At 43.3% G+C, this 19,714-nt stretch overlaps 1 protein-coding gene and 1 long non-coding RNA gene across 2 annotated transcripts in view; one reads left to right on the top strand and one right to left on the bottom strand.

Moving 5' to 3' along the window:
• Positions 1–324: 324 nt before the first annotated feature.
• Positions 325–13,884, bottom strand: LOC128312308 (uncharacterized). Its single transcript, XR_008291395.1, has 3 exons — positions 13,611–13,884; positions 2,320–2,554; positions 325–1,114 (listed from the first exon to the last, which is right to left on the bottom strand). It is a non-coding gene; the product is annotated as an uncharacterized LOC128312308 (long non-coding RNA).
• An 81-nt stretch (positions 13,885–13,965) lies between these two features.
• Positions 13,966–19,714, top strand: part of NAA25 (N-alpha-acetyltransferase 25, NatB auxiliary subunit) — a 79,154-nt gene continuing 73,405 nt past the window's right edge. Inside the window, exon 1 of the mRNA XM_027044337.2 lies at positions 13,966–14,099. Coding sequence (XP_026900138.1) covers positions 14,042–14,099 — 58 coding nt within the window. The 5' untranslated portion in view covers positions 13,966–14,041. The remainder of the gene's footprint in view (positions 14,100–19,714) is intronic.

Below are 19,714 nucleotides of genomic sequence, written 5' to 3'. Positions count from 1 at the left end.
ACAAACCGCGCAATCATGACCTGAGCTGAAGTCAGATGCTTAACCGACTGGGCCACCCAGGCACCCCTACTCTTTTTTTAGATGTTTTTTATTTATTTTTTTAACATTTATTTATTTTTGAGAGATAGAGAGACAGAGCACAAGTGGGGGAGGGGCAGAGAGAGAAGGAGACACAGAATCTGAAGCAGGTTCCAGGCTCCGAGCTGACAGCACAGAGCCCGACGCGGGGCTCGAACTCACAAACCGTGAGATCATGACCTGAGCTGAAGTTGGACGCTCAACCAACTGAACCACCCAGGTGCCCCTAAATGTTTATTTTTGAGAGAGAGAGAGAGAGAGAGAGAGAGAGAGAGAGAGAGAGAGACCATGAGCAGGGGAGGGGCAGAAAGAGAGGGATACAGAGAAATCAAAGCAGGCTCCAGGCTTTTTGCTGTCAGAATAGAGCCTGCTTGGGATCCTCTGTCCCCCTCTCTGTCTGCCCCTCTCCTTCAGGCTCTCTCTCTCTCTGTCTCAAAAATAAATAAACATTACAAAAAATACACGACATTCATTTCTTTTTTCAATTTTAACTAGGCTCCATGCCTGATGCGGGGCTTGAACTCACGACTCTGAGATTAAGAGCTGCATGTTCTACCGACTGAGCCAGCCAGGTGCTTCACCACTTATTTCCATTAGGTGTACAGCCAAGAATGGAATTGCTAGGCTGAGTTGTGTAATATGCATTTATTTAGCTTTTTCTCATTAAAGATTTTATTTATTTATTTTAGTTTTTTTTTTATGTTTATTTATTTTGAGAGAGAGCAAGGGAGGGGCAGAGAGTAAGGGAGAAAGGAAATCCCAAGCAGGCTCTGCAGAAGCAGCACAGAGCCTAATGTGGGGCTTAGACTAACGAACGGTGAGATCATGACTCGAGGCAAAACCAAGAATCAGACACTCAACTGACTGAGCCACCCAGGTGCCCCAAGATTTTATTTTATTTTTATTTTTAAAGTTTATTTTGAGAGAGAGGGGGGAGGGGAAGAGAGAGAGGGAGATAGAGAATCTCAAGTAGGCTCTGTGTTATCAGTGCAGAGCTGGACAAAGGGCTTGAATCCAAGAAGAGTGAGATCAAGACCTGAGCAGAAATCAAGAGTCAGACATACAACCAATTGAGCCACCCAGGCACCCCTTATTTTTAAGTAATCTCTATACCCAACATGGAGCTCGAACTCACAACCCCAAGATCGAGAGTCACATGCTCTACTGACTGAGCCAGCCAGGCACCCCTAGCTTTTGCTTATTAAAAGTTCTAGCCAGGGGCGCCTGGGTGACTCAGTTAAGCATCCGACTTTGGCTCAGATCATGATCTTTCGGCTCATGAGTTCGAGCCCTGCACCTGGCTCTGTGCTGACAGCTCAGAGCCTGGAGTCTGCTTCAGATTCTGTCTCCCTCTCTCTCTCTCTCTGCCCCTCCCCTGCTCATGCTCGGCCTCTGCCTTTCTCTCTCTCTCTCTCTCTCAAAAGTAAACAAACATTAAAAAAAAAAAAAGTTCCAGTCACTGGGGGCACCTGGGTGGTTAAGCATCCAACTCTTGATTTTGCCTCAGGTCGTGATCTCACACATTGAGCTCTGCGCCTGGGCTGACAGCCTGGAGGCTTCTTGGGTTTCTCTCTGCCCCTCCCCTGCTTCAGCACACTCTCTCGCATGGTCTCTCTCTCTCTCTCTCTCTCTCTCTCTCAAAATAAATAAACATAAAAAAAAAGTTCCAGCCACGTATGTGCCTATAAATATTTCCAGTTCTTGAGAGTTGATTTTCAAGTATTTACACTTTGTTTCACTTTTTTTTCCACCTGCAAGTCTTGGGATTCTATCTTCTTATATTTCTTAGTGACCCCAGGAGATGTCATTAGCCTGTCACTTGATGGTTACCAAGAGGGGCTTAGACAACTGATAAGCTGGAAAGAGGAAATAGGGCCTCTACTTGTGGGTAAGGGGGTGGAACGTAGCTATTAGGGAGGCAACCCACAGTATCTGCCCCAGGAAGGGCACTCATCACACATATTTACCCTGTTGATGGAGGTAGGACTTTCAGGGAGGGCTTTAAACATCCACTTTGTTTGCTACTTTGCACATGGTCACAAGTATATTCATCTACTGCTAGAGGAATACTTGTGAAATCACTGCTAAAAACCAATTTCCTCAGCAAGGTGCCAGGCCCCAGAATGTTTACATCATTTTGTCAATTCTGAAGTGGGGGTGGGGTGGGGGAAGGGCGTGGCTAGGAAACTCAGCTGACAACTGGATACTCATACATATTCATAAGAAGAATGGAGATTGTACCTGAGTTCTCAGAGCATGCTGGGAAATTTTCGAGTGCCTGGTTTACTAGGCAGAATTCCCAGAAGCTGCTGCTCCCTTTGCCTGATGGCTTCCTCATCCCTTTGATGCTTGCACAGTGCCCTTCTAGTGTTGAGAGGAGGAGACATCTTAGGCTCACTTGCGTTGTGGTCTGCTTTTCCAGAAAACCTCTCAGTTCTCTCACCCTGATGCTGCCTAGGAAAGTACTTCTCATTTCCTAGAGGGAAAAACATTAATGCTTAAATTGTATTTTTCAGAGGGTTGTTTGAGGGCTGGCAGGATTAGCATCCTTTGGGGCAGGGAAAATGCTTGTAAAAATGCAAGTGCCCAGGCCCACTCCCCACCTATTAGATACAAATTTCTGTGGTGGGGTCCCTGAATATTCATTTTAGAAGTTTGTGGGTGATTCTTATGCTCAATGAAGTTAGAGAACCCTCTGGCTTAAGTGATCAATTAAAGGAAAATCAATAACACAGACATATTCTTGAAACCATATCCAGTCCCATCCACCTGCTCCCACCAAACTGAGTATCTTGCAGCTTTACCTATCCACCCTTGCCCCACTAGGACTTCTCAAATACTGTTTCTTTCTGCTACAACCCATTTGATTTCCCTCATCCTTCAAAGCTTAGTTTTAATGTCACATATTCCTAGAAATCTTTCCAGAACTCTGTGTAAGGTGCCTCTCCTCTGGTTCCTATTGCTTCCTGTGATTATCCCAGAACCCCTGGAAAGCTGCAGTATTGTTGTCCAAGCAGGCACCTGTCTGTCCCATTGTACTGTTGGAGAAATGAATAAAGTACTGCACCAAAGATGGCTGATGGGACTAAAACAAGCTCTGGCCTCTAGCTTAGAGACCCCTCTTCCGGGTTCTTCCTGCCCTGTTTGCCATGTGCGCGAAAACCCACCATGGATGTGGAAGCTGACAACTATAAATTACCCTTCCCACTTGCATTCGGGGCTCAGATCTTTGGAGAAACAGTCTCCTCTGAGTCCACCGGTGTTAAATAAATCTCCAATCCACCAAGATCTCTGAGTGTCACTCATTTTTTCTGCCAGTGTTCCAGCCTGGTTCCGCAACAGTACTGAACCAGTTCCTGGAAGACTGGGCAGACTTTTTTTTTTCATGGGCATAGCTGGCACCTAGCATAGGGTGGGGCACACAGTAGGCACGCAGTAAATGTTGAATAAAGTCAAGAATTACCTATTATGAGTAATGCTTTTATGCCAACTTAAGAAATCCTTGCCTACCTCACCACAAAGGTATTTTCCTGTTTTCTTCTAGAAGCCCTATTGTTTTACCTTTTACATTTAGGTCTACGACCCATCTTGAATTAATATTTGTGAACGGCATGAGGTAGGGGTAAAGAGTTTTTTTGTTTGTTTTGAGGTGAAGATTTTTTTCTATTAAATTTTACTTGGGCCTTTGTCATAAATCCAGTGACCATCCATGTAGGAATCTATTTCTGGACTCTTTGTTCTACTAATCTGTTTGTCTATCTTAAGCCAATATCGCACTATCTTAATGATTATAGCTTTAACATAAGTCTTGAAATCTGGTAATATAAAATCCTCCTCCTGGGGCGCCTGGGTGGCTCAGTTGGTCAAGCGTCCAACTTCAGCTCAGGTCATGATCTCATGGTTCATGAGTTCGAGTCCTGTGTCGGGCTCTGTGCTGACAGCTCAGAGCCTACAGCCTGCTTCAAAGTCTGTGTGTCCCTCCCTCTCTCTCTGCCCTTCCTCTGCTCCTGCTCTGTCTCTGCCTCTCTCTCAAAAATAAACATTAAAAAAATTTTTTTAAATCCTCCTCCTGTGTTCCTCTTTTTCAAGATTATCTTGGCTATTTTAGGTCATTTGCACCTGCATACAAATTTTAGAATTAGGGGTGCCTGGGTGGCTCATTGGGTTAAATGCCTGACTTCAGCTCAGGTCATGATCTCATGGTTTATGAGTTCGAGCCCCACATTGGGGTCTGTGCTGACAGCTCAGAGCCTGGAGCCTGCTTTGGATTGTGTGTCTCCCTCTCTCTCTGCCCCTCCCCGCTTGCGCTGTCTCTCTCTTTCTCTCTCAAAAATAAATAAACGTTAAAAAAAATTTAGAATCAGTCAGTGAATTTCCTGACTGGTTTTACTCTATTATCTCTTATGCTTTATCTTACCAGAAAATTGACCACACAGCAGGAAACTGCATTATTTCCTAGAGGCTCCTTAATTTTTTTTTTTTCCAGAGGCTCCTTCATTTTAAACCAAGGGCCAACTTTTTGGCATCCAAGCAGCCAAATGCAGCTAACAAGGCTCTCCCCAGAGTTCAGCAACTCAGAGGCTGAATAGAGCAAGTCCAGATTTAGAACACAGAATCCAGCGAGCTTGGCAAATTCCTTCTTTGGGGCCCCCAGCTTTGACCTGCCCTTGAAGGGAGCCTGTAAACTGTTCCATGACTAGACAGAAGTGCATATGGAAATTTAATACACGATAAAGATGGCATTGTGTGCTTTGTGAAAAAGATGGATTATTCAATAAATGAGGTTTGGAGCAACTGGAAAAGATAAAATAAGACTGGAACCCTGTGTCATTATTCATACCGAAATAAAGTCCAAATTGATCAAGGACTTAAATTTTAAAAACAAAACCATAAAAATACCAGGAGAACTAACAAAGGAATTTTAAAATAATAGTGGAGTGGGGAAATGCTACAAAAAATAAAACATTTCTTCACTATAAAACAACCCATGTCTCCCAAATGAAAAAGCAAACAATACACTGGAAAAAATATGTGAAACACCTGTTTATGGCATAAGGCTAATTTCCTTAATATATAAAGGGTGACTATAAATTAATAACAAAAGACTAACAATCTGAAAAAAAATGGAAACAGGACATGACCAGGTTGATAAAAGAAAATGCATTACCAATTGGTCTTAAACAGATGAAAATATGCTAAATATCATTCATAACCTGAGAAACATGAGTTAGAATTACACTGAGATATCACTTTTCACTGTGAGATTGTCAAAGATACAAAAGTTTGAGAGCACACTGTGTGGCAAGGGAAATTGGCATTTCTACATACTGGTTGTGGGAATATAAACTGGTACAACCTTTGCGAGGTGCTATTAGGGAATACTGATTCCAATGTTAGGTGAAAAGAACAACTTAACAGAAGCAGATGAATAGTATGATAACATGGAATTTTTAAAGAAAGCAAAACTATCATATATTGTTCATGCATATATACATATGCAATAAAAATATTAAAACATGGAAGGAAAAATACCTGCCAATAGCATAATAGTGGTTATCTCTGGAGAAGTAGGGAGGGGGAGAGATAAAGAATTGTATGTCCAATATCAAATCTCTATGCTTGCAAAATGTTAATGTTTGTTAGAACTGTGTAATATGTATACACGGGTACTCTCTCAGATCTTGAAACATTTGAACATTTTTTTAAATTAAAAAATATAGTTTATAGAAGGATATTATTAGGGTGATGGAAATGTTCTAAAATCTGATTATTGGAATGGTTCCACAACTCTGTAAATGTACTAAAAATCATTGAATTGTGCACTTAAAACGGGTGAATTTTATGGTATGGAAGTCATATTTCAATAAAATTGGTATAAAAATGATAGAGATAGCTCACAAAAAGTTCACATTCATATATTCATATTTGCTTTGTTTTATTAAAAAAGTAATTAAAATGAGCACCTGGCTGGCTCAGTTGGTAGAGCATATGACTCTTGATCTCAGAGTTGTGAATTCATGCCTCAAATTGGTTATAGAGCTTACCTTAAAAAAATATTAAAATGAAATCCATCTTAAAAATATATAAATGTAAAAAAACAAAATGAGATCCATTCTTTCCGAATTTGGAAACTGGGCTGGGCAATTTGGCATTCGTGTGCCCCCTGGTGGACAGAATTGGAAGTGCTGGGATGGATTAAAGAGCTAGGAGGCCTCAGACCTTTCTTTTCCTGATGAGGAAAATGAGTGAGGCCCAGGGTTATACAGCGAATTACTGGCCTAACCAAGACCATGACCCTGGTTCTCCCAACTCTTATCTCCAGGTTCTGTGTTTCTTTGTCTTGAACTCTACCTTTAATTCTGTGCCTGCTTTGTACTTTTGGCCTTTTTTATGCTAAGTAAGTGTTTGGACCCAAGCCTGTTTGATTTCAGAGCCAGAATTGCTGTTTTATTCTACTGTCAAAGTGCAGGGAATCAACTGTGAAAACTGAAATATAGCACTTTTATTCCATGAAGGATTAGGATTAGGTATTGAAACATGTCCATCAAGGGGCACCTGGCTGGCTTAGTCGGAACAGCATGTGACTCTTAATTTCTGGGTTGTGAGTTCAAGCCCCACAGTGGGTGCAGAGATTACTAAAAAATAAATAAATAAACCTAAAAAAGGAAAGTAACATATCCATCCAGATGGGAAAATAAAAACAAAGAAAAATTAGAAAAGTCATTGGGTGGAGACACCCACAACCAGTACAACCAGTCCCCCAATGCCATGTCACCCAGCTTTCAGGCACAACGCACTTATGTGTCTCATGCCCTTAAACAAGAGTTTCTCACCAGAGCAAATCTGCCACCAAATATGACAAGAATGAAGGGCGTACCCCCTTTTTCTAGGTCAAGAAAATGGAAACTACCATTGAATGAGCACCTGCTGTATGCCAAGCATTTCCTCATAATGTAACGTTGGCTCTAAAAATTTTGAGTTCCAACTTGTACAGCACAAAAGATGGGCTTTTGGCTCCCGTGGGGGTCATCTCCTTTGTTACCTGAAATGATTTAGGTCTGCCAAAGGGTGTGGAGGCTGCCTCTCAGGCAGGAGCAGGTAAGGACAAGCCCAGAGCCAGGTCACTGCTTCAGCCTTAGGTGCTGAGGACATGGGGTAGGAATGGGAAATAAGAAAGGCCAATTCATCCTACTTGGATGCCAAAGAGGCTTTTGGGGTGGAGGGAAACACATTCCACCCAGAACAGTGACTCAAGGATCTAGAGGCCTCGGTTTGAGAGGTCCATAACGCCCTGGCTTTGCCAAGTGCAGGGAACAGGGTACTGAGCCTGACAGTGTTCTTCTGGGGCAAGGCCAACAAAGGTAATCTGAGAATGTATCTGAGTAACCACAGTCCTGGCCAGAAGCCTCCTATGTGCCCCTACTTGAAGGTGCTGTATTTTTCCATTCTGGGAAATTCTTAAAATGCAGGTGACTCACCAGCTCTTTCATTTACACCAAAGATGAGCCCCAGCCCTCCTCCCTCCTCTCTCCTTTCCAAGCCCAACCTCAGCCTGGTCCTACCTGGCCAAATCATCTCAGAATAATCCTGCAGTCAGTTTACCTAGGCTCTCACCCTCCACTCTTGCTGGTTAGCATGATTTGGGGAGCATGGATTCCTCCTTGGGATAGGGTTGCCAGATTTAGCAAATAAAAATATAGGATATCTGGTTAAACATAAATTTCAGACAAACAATGAATATAATTTTAGTATTAATACTCCCAAATATTGCATTTTATTTTACCTGACATTCTATCCTGGGAGTATTTAAATTTCTTTCATTACTCTAGATCAGGGTTCAACAAACTTATTCTGTAAAGGACCAGACAGAAAATGTTTTAGCCTTGTTGGGTCACTGTTGGGTCTCTGTTGCAACTACTCAACTCTGCTTTTGTAGCGCCAAAGCAGCTATAGACAATACATAAATAGATGTGTCTGTGTTCTACAGAATTTTCTTTATGCACATTGACCTTTGGATTTTATATAATTTTCACATTATGAAGTATTATTCTTCTGTTGATATTATTCCCAGCCATTAAGAAATGTAAAAACCAACGCACCTGGGTGGGCCAGTCGGTTGAGTGTCTGACTCGATGTCGGCTTAGGTCATGATCCCAGAGTCATGGGATCGAGCCCAGTGTCAGGCTCCATGCAGAGCATGGAACATGCTTGAGACTCTCTCTCTCTCTCTCTCTCTCTCTCTCTCTCTCTCTCTCTCTCTCTCCTCCTCTCTCCCTTGCTCATGCTCTCTCTCTAATTAAAAAACAAAAATAAATAGTTAAAACCATTCTTAGCTTACAGGTTGTACAAAAACTGGTAGAAAGCTAGATTTGGCCTATTGGTCATAGTCTGCCTACCTCTGATCTAAAGCCAAAGAATTCAACTTTTGTCTGGATCTGATTCACTAGAGGATTTATAACAACACAGATGGCTGGGCCCCACTCATAGAGTTTCTGATTCAGTAGGTCCGGGGCAGTGCCTAAGAATTTATATTTCTTTCTCTTTTTTTAAAATGTTTATTTATTTTTGAGAGAGAGAGAGACAAGGTGAGTAAGGGAGGGCAGACAAAGAGGGAGACACAGATCTGAAGCAGGCTCCAGGCTCCAAGCTGTCAGCACAGAGCCCGATGCGGGGCTTGAACTCACAAACCATGAGATCATGACCTGAGCCGAAGTCAGATGCTCAACTGACTGAGCCACCCAGGTGCCCCTCTTTTTTTTTTTTTTTTAATGTTTATTTATTTATTTTTTTAGAGAGACAGAAACAGAGCGTGAGCAGGGGAGGGGCAGACAGAGAGGGAGACACAGAATCTGAAGCAGGCTCCAGGCTCTGAACTGTGATGACAGCTCAGAGCCTGACATGGGGCTCGAATTCATAGACCACAAGATCATGACCTGAGCTGAAGTCGGACGCTCAACAGACTGAGCCACCCAGATGCCCCAGAATTTGCATTTCTAACAAGTTCCCAGATGCTGCTGATACTGCTAATGGGGGACCACACTGACCTAGGAAAAAACCACATACCCATAATGCCAACCTATTTGCAGTATTTTATTTATTTATTTATTTTTTAAAGATTTTTATTTTGGGGGCACCTGAGTGGCTCAGTTGGTTAAGCGTTGAACTCTCAATTCAGCTCAGGTCATGATCTGGCAGTTTGTGAGTTTGAGCCCCACGTCAGGCTCTGCACTGACAGTGAGGAGCCTGCTTGGGATTCTCTCTCCCTCTTTCTGCCCCTCCCTTGCTCTCTCTCTCAAAAACAAATAAACATTAAAAAAAGATTTTTATTTTTAAATAATCTCTACACCCAACATGGGGTTCAAACTTACAACCCAGAGATCAAGACTCACACACTACTGACTGAGCCGGCCAGGCACCCCTACCTGGAGTATTTTAAAGCCTCCTCAGCATTAGGAATGATTTTCCACACAGATCACAGACTATATCTTTGTTTGAGAGCCTCCCATTCTCAGTAAGAATTTCTCTACGCACTTGCTACTGGAATCTTCTCTTTTAGCTAGCCTTGGGATACAGTTAGGCCGAGAGTTTCCCATACATTTGGTTTTGAATAAATAGCTCTCCTCAGTTATTAAAGATGATGCATTTACGGGGCACCTGGGTGGTTCAGTTGGTTGAGCGATCGACTTTGGCTCAAGTCATAATCTCACGGTTAATGAGTTTGAGCCCCGCATCAGGCTCACTGCTGTCAGCACAGAGCCTGCTTTGGATCGTCTGTCCCCCTTGCTCTCTGTCCCTTCCCTGCTTGCTCTCTCTCTCTCTCTTACACACACACAAATAAATAAAACATTAAAAAATGGTGCATTTAAAATATTTTGTGGGGTGCCTGACTGGCTCAGTCAGTAGAGCATGTGACACTTGATCTCAGGGTTGTGAGTGCAAGCCTCACATTGGGCATAGAGATTGCTTAAAAAAACATCTTTTATTTTGTAGTAATTTTAGATTTACAGAAAAGTTGAAAAGATGGTAAAGTTTATATACTCCTTGCTCAGTTTTTTTTTTGGTTTTCATTAATGTTAACATCTTACATTACCAGTGTACAAGAGGCCGACATTAGCACAAACTATTAACTCAACTCTAGACTTTATTTGAATTTCAACTGTTTTTCCACTAATGCCCTTTTTCTGTCCCAGGATCTCACATTACTTTAGTTGGCATGTCTCCTTAGTTTCCTCTGACCTGTGAGTTTTTCTGTTTCCTTAGTTTTCATGACCTTGACAGTTTTGAAGAGTACTGGTCAGATATCTTGTAGAATGTCACTCAAATTAGATTTGTTTAATGTTTTCCTCATGATTACTCTGGGTTTATGGGTTTCCTGCAAAAATTCTACAGAAGTGAAGTTCCTTTTTCATCATCTCATATTGAAGGTATATGATATGAACATGAATTATTACTGGTAATGTTAACTTTGATCACTTAGTTAAGGTAGTTTTTACCAAGTTTCTTAACTGTGAAGTTATTATGTTTCCTTTTCTATACTTAACTCTTTGGAAATTAGTAATTCCAGAGTGTGGATTTCACCACAGACTTACTGTATGACCTTGGGCAAACTATCTAATATCTCTATGTGCCAAATTTTTCATTTCTTCCTCCCCAATTCTCATTTTATTATTATTAAAAAAAAATTTTTTTTACATTTGTTTATTTTTGAGAGACAGAGTGAGACAAAGTGACAGTGTGGGAGAGGCAGAGAGAGAGGGAGACACAGAATCAGAAGCAGGCTCCAGGCTCTGAGCTGTCAGCACAGAGCCCGACGCGGGGCTCGAACCCACAGACCGTGAGATCATGACCTGAGTTGAAGTCAGACGCTCAACCAACTGAGCCACCCAGGCGTCCCTATTATTTTTTTTAAATTAAAAAAAAAATTAGCACCTTTTTTAATGTTTATTTTTATTTTGAGAAAGAGAGAGAGCAGGGGAGAGGTAGAGAGAGAGAATCCCAAGCAGGCTCCACACTGTCAGCGTGAACCCAGCTCGGGGCTTGATCTCACAAACCGTGAGCTGAAACCAAGAGTCAGACACTCAACCGACTGAACCACCCAGGTGCCCACCAAATTCTCATTTTAAAATGAAGATCAAAATGATACCTATTCCACCAGTTTGTAAGACTGAAATGAGAAGATACACGTGAAAGAGCTTAGCACAGTCTCTGCAACATAAGTGCTCAATAAATTCACACTATTATTATTGTTACTATTATCATTAGGTTTTTTTTCTAGGCATGTATTTTAATAGCAATCGTCATGGGGTGCCTGGGTGGTTTATTCGGTTCAGCATCCAACTTCGGCTCAGGTCATGACTCGAGGTTCATGAGTTCAAGCCCCACAAGGTGCTTGTCGCTGTCAGTGCAGAGCTCGCTTCAGATGCTCTGTTAACCACCCCCTCCCCCCCGCCCCAGCTTACACTCTCTCAAAAAGAAATAAACATTAAAAAAAATAATAAATTTAATAGCAGTTGTTAACTTGCTGTTACGGTGGATTCTAGAGACTTTTGAGGGGCACCTGTGGGTTGTCAGTAAAGTGTGTGGCTATTGATCTCAGGGGTTTTTTTTAATTTAATTTAATTTAATTTTTTAAACATTTTTAATGTTTATTTATTTTTGAGAGAGAGAGAGAGACAGAGTGAGCCAAGAAGGGGCAAAGAGAGAGAGGGAGACAAAGAATCCGAATTAGGCTCCAGGCTCTGAGCTGTCAGCCCAGAGCCCGACACGGGGCTCGAATCCACGAACCATGAGATCATGACCGGAGCCAAAGTCTGGTGTTTAACCGACTGAGCCACCCAGGCATCCCTGGATCTCAGGGTTTTAAGTTCGAGCCCCACACTGGGTGTACAGTTTACTTAAAAATAAAATCTTTCAAAAAAAAAAAGTAAATAATGACTTTTGATCTATATCCTTTAATTGGTATTTTTCAAAGAGTGGTCCTCAGATTGAATTAGAACCTCTGGGAGTAGAATCCAGGAAATGTTTATCAAGTTCCCCAAGGGATTCTGATATGCACTGAAGTTGAAGAATCATTTTCTTGGACACTAAAAAGCCCCGAAAGGGAGAGGGAAGGAACACCAGTAGAAGGGGTCAACCCCAGCTGTAGTGCAGGGGCTGACTCTACTCAGAAAGACCTGAGTTCGAATCATAGTGACTAGTGTGGCATTAGGTTATGACCCTAATGAGCTTGGCACACCTAAGTGGCTCCCTCCCTCTCCCACTCCAAGTCTTTAAAAAAAATTTTTTTTAAGGTTTATTCACTTTTGAGAGAGAGAGAGAGAGAGAGAGAGAGCGAGCACAAGTGGGGGTAGGGCAGAGAGAGAGAGACAGAATCCGAAGCAGGCTCCAGGCTCTGAACTGTCAGCACAGAGCCCAACGCGGGGCTGGAACTCTTGACGGTGAGATCATGACCTGAGCTGAAGTTGGACACTTAACACACTGAGCCACCCAGATGCCCCGCACTCCAAGGCTTTTAAATATTTATTTATTTTGGAGAGAGAGACAGAGAGAGAGAGAGAGAGAGAGAGAGAGAGAGAGAGAGAGAAGAATGGGGAAGGGCCAGAAAGAAAGGGAGAAAATCCCAAGCAGGCTCTGCTCTGTCAATGCAGAGTTGGATGTGGGGCTCGAACCCATGAACCATGGGATCATGACTCCAGCGGAAATCAAGAGTTGGTTGCTCAAGGGGTGCCTGGGTCACTCAGTCTATTAAGCGTCTGACTCTTGATTTCAGCTTGGGTCATGATCTCACGGACTGTGGGCTCCAGGCAGCATCAGGTTCTGTGCTGACAGTGTGGAACCTGCTTGAGACTCTATGTCTCTCTGCCCCTCTCCTCTCTATCTCAAAATAAATAAACTTAAAAAAAAAATTGGTCGCTCAACCAGCTGAGCCACCGAGGAGCCCCTCCCGCTCCCAGTCTTTGACAATTGTCACTTTTTCAGCTAGGCTTTCCCTGACCACATTATACACATAAAAAAATTGTCTCCCACTTTCACTCCCCAGTCCCTGTTTTTTCTCAGAATCATTCATCACCACCTAATATACTATTTTATTTGTGTCTCTTCCACTACAAGTAAAGCTCTATGAAATCTTTGTCTATTTACTGATGTGGCTTCCGTGCCTAAAACTGAAGGTGGCACATAATAGGCAGTCAGTAACTATGTATTGTATGATTTGAATTACTGTTTCCCTCCAGTTTTATTAAGGTGCAATTGACAAACCGATTGGTTTAGTATTAATCTAGGACGCTTCTTAGCTGGCTGAGCCCCATGCGAGGGATGAAGGGATCTTGAACTTCTCAGGCAGATTTTATTGTTGATAAGCCCCCTCCCTTTTTTTTTTTTTTTTTTTTTTAAGTCAGCTCGGTGCCCAACGTGGGTCTTGAACTCCCAATCCCACCCCCTCGCCCCAGATCAAGAGTCGCATGCTCTACCGGACTGAGCCAGCCAGGTGCCCCTGATCACCCCCTTCCCCTACTGTCCCCTGGGTCACTCACCCAGAGGAGTTCCCGGTTCCCCAACAATTACTCAGACAAGTCTAACTGTTCCTCCTTCGGGTACAGAGGATAAATACGACAAGCAGGAGCAGCCGAGCCCCAACTTTGATCAACAGTTTTCCTCTCCTTTCCTCGCTACTCAGTACTTGACTCGGAAGGGATTTCAATACCAATAGCTGCTTCTTCCAGCCAGGTTGATTCCATCAGCACAATTGAGAGAAGTTTCCTATAGAAGACAGCACTGCGGTACCCACAGGGATCCGCGGGTGGGGGATAGGGGGTGGGGGTGGGGCTTCCCTTTCCGCGCAGGCGCCTTTTGTCGCAGCTCCGCGACTATCGCGATAGAAGAGCGAGATCGGCGCTGGCCCTTTAACAGCCCCTTCCCGGGGGCCTGCCCCACGCGTGCGCACTGCGGTTCTGCGCTTGTCATCATGGCGACGCGGGGCCATGTGCAGGACCCTAACGACAGGCGCCTCCGGCCCATTTACGGTGAGTGCCTGGGGCCAGCCCGGTAGTTGGCCGGACGTATCGAGGGCTGTTGAGGCCGGGGCAAAGGTCCAGGAGGGGCGCGGAGGGGGCGGGCGCGGAGCTGTAGGGCGCTGGGGACTGACCGCGCGGGCCTCTAGGCCGCAGCCACGGGCCTCGCGTAGGCGCCGGCCGGGCCTTCCTAAGCCGTAAGGTGGCAGCGGCGTGGTCCAGACGGCGGCAGGTCAGCGGAGATGGCCCGGCATGCAGGCTCTGTGAGGGACTTACTCTCACAGAGACCTGCGCTGCCCGTAGGCTGCGTTGTGCCAAGGAAGACCCAAGATCTCAGGTGGATCCCGAGCCAGGTGGAAGCTGGCTCCGGCGTGAGGGTGCGACGTTCTGCTTGAGGGAAAATTCCTCACTAAAGACTTTTTACTTACGGGAAGCGGGCTTAGGGGGTTGTGACTAGCGGTGCTCGATGCACATGGAGAAACAGGTCCAACGAGGGGAAGGGGCTGGCGTAAGGTCACCCCGATCGAGTCTGGAGCAGGCCCGGCTTCGAGGCTCCCTATCTAGAGCTCTTTGGTGGAGAAACAGCTGCTCTGGGCGCACGTGGGAGGCAGCGGCGGGGCTTAGGAAGGGGTCTTGGGCCCAAAATAACGGTGAGAAGACTGTGATAACTCATGTCAGAGGGGCATGCAGGGCTGCTGCAGGGCTTTTCCTTTCTGCAGCTTCTTTGGTTTTCTCTGCAGCTTGCCTTCTGCTTGCTAAGTGGTTCCCCCTCCATAACGCTTACCTCAGCCCCGCAGGCTTGCAGACCTTGAAGTCATTCTGATACCCCGGTTGGGAAAAATCGACAGATTTGAGTCAGGGGAAATGCCTTTTCAATAACCGAGTTGTTCTGTAATTGGACAGTGGCCCTTTTTGCAGCTCTTCTCATAGATGGCTGGTCTCAGTTAATGGTGAGGAAGGCTTCAAGGTCAGTGGTATTGCCAAACTAGACCTTGCGTCTATAGTGTAGATGTTAACTAAATAGAGGTTTCTCCCCATGGCTGAGACCATTCAAGGTTTTTCGGGGAGGGGCAACTTTATTTCTGGCACAGTTGGTCCTGCTTTTATAATTTGTATACTGATTTACTCTCACATCTCATTTGATTCTAGCAACAATCCTGTGAGATGGGAAATGATAGCTGATGTGTATAGACGGGTAATTATGTCATTCTCTGTCATTGACCCTTCATATGGGTTATCTCATTTAATTTGTACACATTCTTATGAGGTGGGAAGTTTTTTCCAGTCCCACAATGCCCCTCCCCCCTTTCCCCCACGGATGAGGAAGATAGGGCATTGTTGATGTGTAATTATTTGCCTAAGGTTATTCAGGTCACATTTGATGGAGCTAGAATCTTAACTCCTGTGGGCTGTCCTAGGCTCACTCTCTTAACCACTGCTAGAAGGTACCTCACTTTGAGCTGAAGACACTGACTTGCCAAAAGTCACACAGGTGGCGAGTGGCAGAGATAGGACTCTGTTTGCAACAATTTCCCGTTGGTGCATGTTATCATACCCTCTGGTATATGTATATTCATTCAGAGGGCAGGGTTGAAATGAGGTGATTGAAGATAGGAACTGAGTCCAGGCAGGGCTCACAATTTCTGGCTTATTAAAAAACTCTATGCAGCAGCAGCTGCCTGTGGACTTTTTTTTTTTTTTTAAGTTTATTTATTTATTTTTGAGAGAGGAGAGAGAGAATCCCAAGCAGGCTCTGGACCGTTAGCACAGAGCCCGAAACGTAGGGCTCAGACTCAAATCATGAGATCATGACCTGAGCCGAAGTCAAGAGTTGGATGCTCAACCTGACTGAGCCACCCAGGCGCCCCGGACTTTTTTTTTTTTTAAGTTTTATTTATTTATTTAAGTAATCTCTACACCCATCATGGGGCTCAAACTCACAACCCCAAGATCAAGAATCACATGCTCTTCCTACTTAACAGTCAGCACCCCCCCCCACCTCCCGCCTTTAAACTAAAAAAGATTCAGTACTTTTAAAAATAATTGGATTTCAAAAATTGTTGTTGAGGCCCAAAGAAAATGCTTTTGGTGTCCCATAAGTTATTTAGAAATAACAGTGTTTTGAACTACCCAGTAAGATAAACCATGTCCATTTCGCGTTGCTAACCATTAGGATATGTTAACCAGAAGTGACAGGTCATATTTTCCAAACTGAAGCTGGAATTATGTAGCTTTTGTTATAGTTACATGGGAGAGGATTAGAAGAAGCTTTCTTTAAGAATTCCAGAGCAATTGGGGCGCCTGGGTGGCTCAATCGGTTGAGCGTCTGACTTCGGCTCAGGTCATGATCTCACTGTTTGTGAGTTCGAGCCCCGCCATCGGGCTCTGTGCTGACAGCTCACCCTGGAACCTGATTCTGTGTCTTCCCCTTCCTTTGCCCTTCCCCTGCTCGCATGCTCTCTCTCTCTCAAAAATAAACATTAAAAAAAAATTAAAAAAAAAAAAAAAGAATTCCAAAGCAATTAATATAAACTGGCAGGAATAGGAAAAGAGAGGTTACCAACTGTCCCTGTCTTCAGCACTTTTGACTTTTGACTTCCAGACTTTGGACAGCCCCTGTTTTTGTGTTTAAATATATTAGTCCCTAACCACTCTTGTTCCTTGAATTCAGAGGTTTATTAGCTGGTAAATGAAAAGCTTATGCTTGATAGGTAGTGCTTGTCCATCAGTCAGAAGTTCAACAACTGTCAGGATTAATTGAGTGCTTATTTGTATGCTAACTGTCCTATTAGGTAGTAAGATTATTGTAATTATAGTGGTAAACTAAAGGTCAGAGATTAACTTGCTCAGAGTCGCAGTTATTAAGTTGCAGATCTGGGATTTGAACATAGGCATTGTCACTGAGAGCCCAGTTCTTCACTGAGTTCAGAATTAGCAGCATCACTATCTTTGTATAGCACTGTTTATACTGCCAACGTTTTAGCATTTTACAACTGTTGGAAACTTGCCTGTGACCTCAGCTCTTGCTGAATACGGTTTAGGGTAAAAGTGGACAGGGCTGTATGGGTGATTAACTGTGAAATTGTGGTCAGTTGAGATGTGGGTTAAATTTATATTTTCAGTGTCTAGGTTTGGAATAAGTTTTCAGAAATTTCATTAGTTGAAACATCTTCAGAGTGCATCTCATTACTCATAAATTGGTAAGTTTAGGTATTGTATTTTTGGTGTTTGAAAACCACCCCTGACCTTACTAGAGCACCTATTTCATTCGTTTTTCTTTTGCTAAAATTACTCTCCTGTGCTGTGTGGTTTTTCACAGATTTTGTATTCTCATGTGACTTGGTGAGCCCCAGTGCTTTCTTGTACCATTATTATTAATTTTAAACTGTTTTTAGTGGTTAGGGGAACAAGTGGGGTGGAAGTGATGGTCATATATGGCACGTCATAAATTTGTGTAGAAATCAGGAATTACTAGGTCAGCAATTGCAAAATAGGGAAGTTTCAAAGAAAAAAAGTTTCCCATATCCTTTGAATGCACATACACATTTATATTTACTTTCCGGGTGCAATATCTTTTGTTCTAATCTGTCCTACTGGCTTCCAGTCTTGCTGTAGTCTGGATCAGGTATAATATACTTCCTAGCTGTGTTTCCTGAATGATAATCACTTCTTTGGTGAGTTACTATGTTTCCCTTTGGTGCCTGGCCAACTCCAGGTAATTATTCTGATGTAGTTCATTAGTAAATGCTCCTGAGTCCTCAGTCGAATGTGGTATTTATTCTGAATCTTCTGTTGGGCATTGTTAGCTCGCGAGTTGTGTCCTGTTTTCCCCCAGGAATGGCAGGGCATCTTGGGGACTGAAGACCATCTTGCCTTTTTGTAGAAGAGTCACTTGGCACAACCTCTTTTCTACTGTTTGGAAATTATTATGACCATTTAAAAAGCTCTGACTTAGATCTCTACATTCTAAAAGCATTTAATTTAATTTAATTTAATTTAATTTACTTAATTCATGGGGCGCCTGGGTGGCTCAGTCAGTTGGGCGTCCGATTTCAGCTCAGGTCATGATCTCGTGGTGTGTGAGTTCAAGCCCTGCGTCGGGCTCTGTGCTGGAGCCTGCTTCGGATTCTGTCTCTTCCATTCTCTCTGCCCCTCCCCCACTCATGCTCTGTCTCTCTCACTCTCAAAAATGAATAAATGTTAAAAAAAATTAAATATTAAAAAATTTTTAATTAATTCATTTTCTTAAATATTTATTTTTGAGAGAGAGAGTGAGAGTATGCGTGTGCAGGCAAGTGGGGGAGGGGCAGAGAGAGGGGGGAACAGAGGATCTGAAGTGGGCTCTGTGCTGACACGGGGCTCCAACTTGGGAATCTCGAGATTATGACCTGAGCTGAAGTCAGATGCTCAACGGACTGAGCCAGCCAGATGCCCCTCTAAAAGCATTTTAGACTTAAAGATTTTAATGCACAGGGGCTCTCAGGTGGCTCGGTTGGTTAAACAGCTGACTCTTGATTTCGGCTATCAGCACAGAGCCCACTTGGGATTCTCTCTGCACCCCTCTCCTTTTCATGTGCTCTTTCTCTCTCAAAATAAACAAACGTGAAAATATTTTAATGCACAGAAAATTCTTTTTTTTTTTTTTTTTAACATTTATGTATTTTTGAGGAGAGGTGGGAGAGGGGCAGAGAGAGAGACAGAGAGACACAGAATTGGAAGCAGGCTCCAGGCTCTGAGTTGTCAGACAGAGCCTGACATGGGGGCTCGAACCTGCGAACCATGAGATCATGACCTGAGCTGAAATCAGACACTTAACTGATGAGCCACCCAGGCTCCCCTGCACAGAAAATTCTTAAAAGAATACATAGAGTAGAACATAGAGCATAGGGCAAGATTTATAGACTAATGCTTTTCATGTTATGCTCTTATGAACTATTTGGATTTTTTTTTTTTTACCATCACTTGCACAATTTTTGTTATTTAAAAAATTAGTTGAGGGGTGCCTGGGTGACTCAGTCGGTTAAGCATCTGACTCTGGATTTTGGTTCAGGTCTCATGGTTCATAGGTTTGAGCGCCACATCAGGCTCCATGCTAGTGGTGTGCAGCAAGATTTTGCAAAAACTTTTAATAGAATGAAGCCATCGCTAATACTTGGTTCTTTGAACATCCTGTTGTGGTCACTTTGCATGCATATATCTCTCATTTCCCTGATACATTACCTCAATTTCTAGAAGATTGTCTTTTTCTCCGCCCGCCCCCACCCCGCCCCATGCAGTTCGTTAATTTATGTATTCCTTTCTTCATTCAGCTTATTTATTGAGAGCCCAGTATGTGCTAGGCACAATGTAGATTCGGGGAGTGAATGAGTACCAAATAGCACAGCATAGACATGGTTTCAGCTTTCAAGAAGCTTGCGGTTTCAACAGTTTTGGTTTTTTTTTTTTTCAATAGAATTTTAAAAGATAATGTTACACATAATCAATACATTTGTGTTAAGGGCTTTGAGGGAACAATATAGGTTCCCATGAGTGCATACAAATGTGCATCTCAGCCATTGGGGACAAGACAAGAACAGGTTCTCTGTGGAAGTGACATTTTAAGAAGAGTAGAGGTTAGTCAGGCAGTG

Source organism: Acinonyx jubatus, chromosome D3, assembly GCF_027475565.1.
Source record: "Acinonyx jubatus isolate Ajub_Pintada_27869175 chromosome D3, VMU_Ajub_asm_v1.0, whole genome shotgun sequence".
NCBI lineage: Eukaryota > Metazoa > Chordata > Mammalia > Carnivora > Felidae > Acinonyx > Acinonyx jubatus.
The sequence above is the reverse complement of the archived record's forward strand: the minus strand, read 5'-3'. Positions and strand labels throughout refer to the sequence as shown.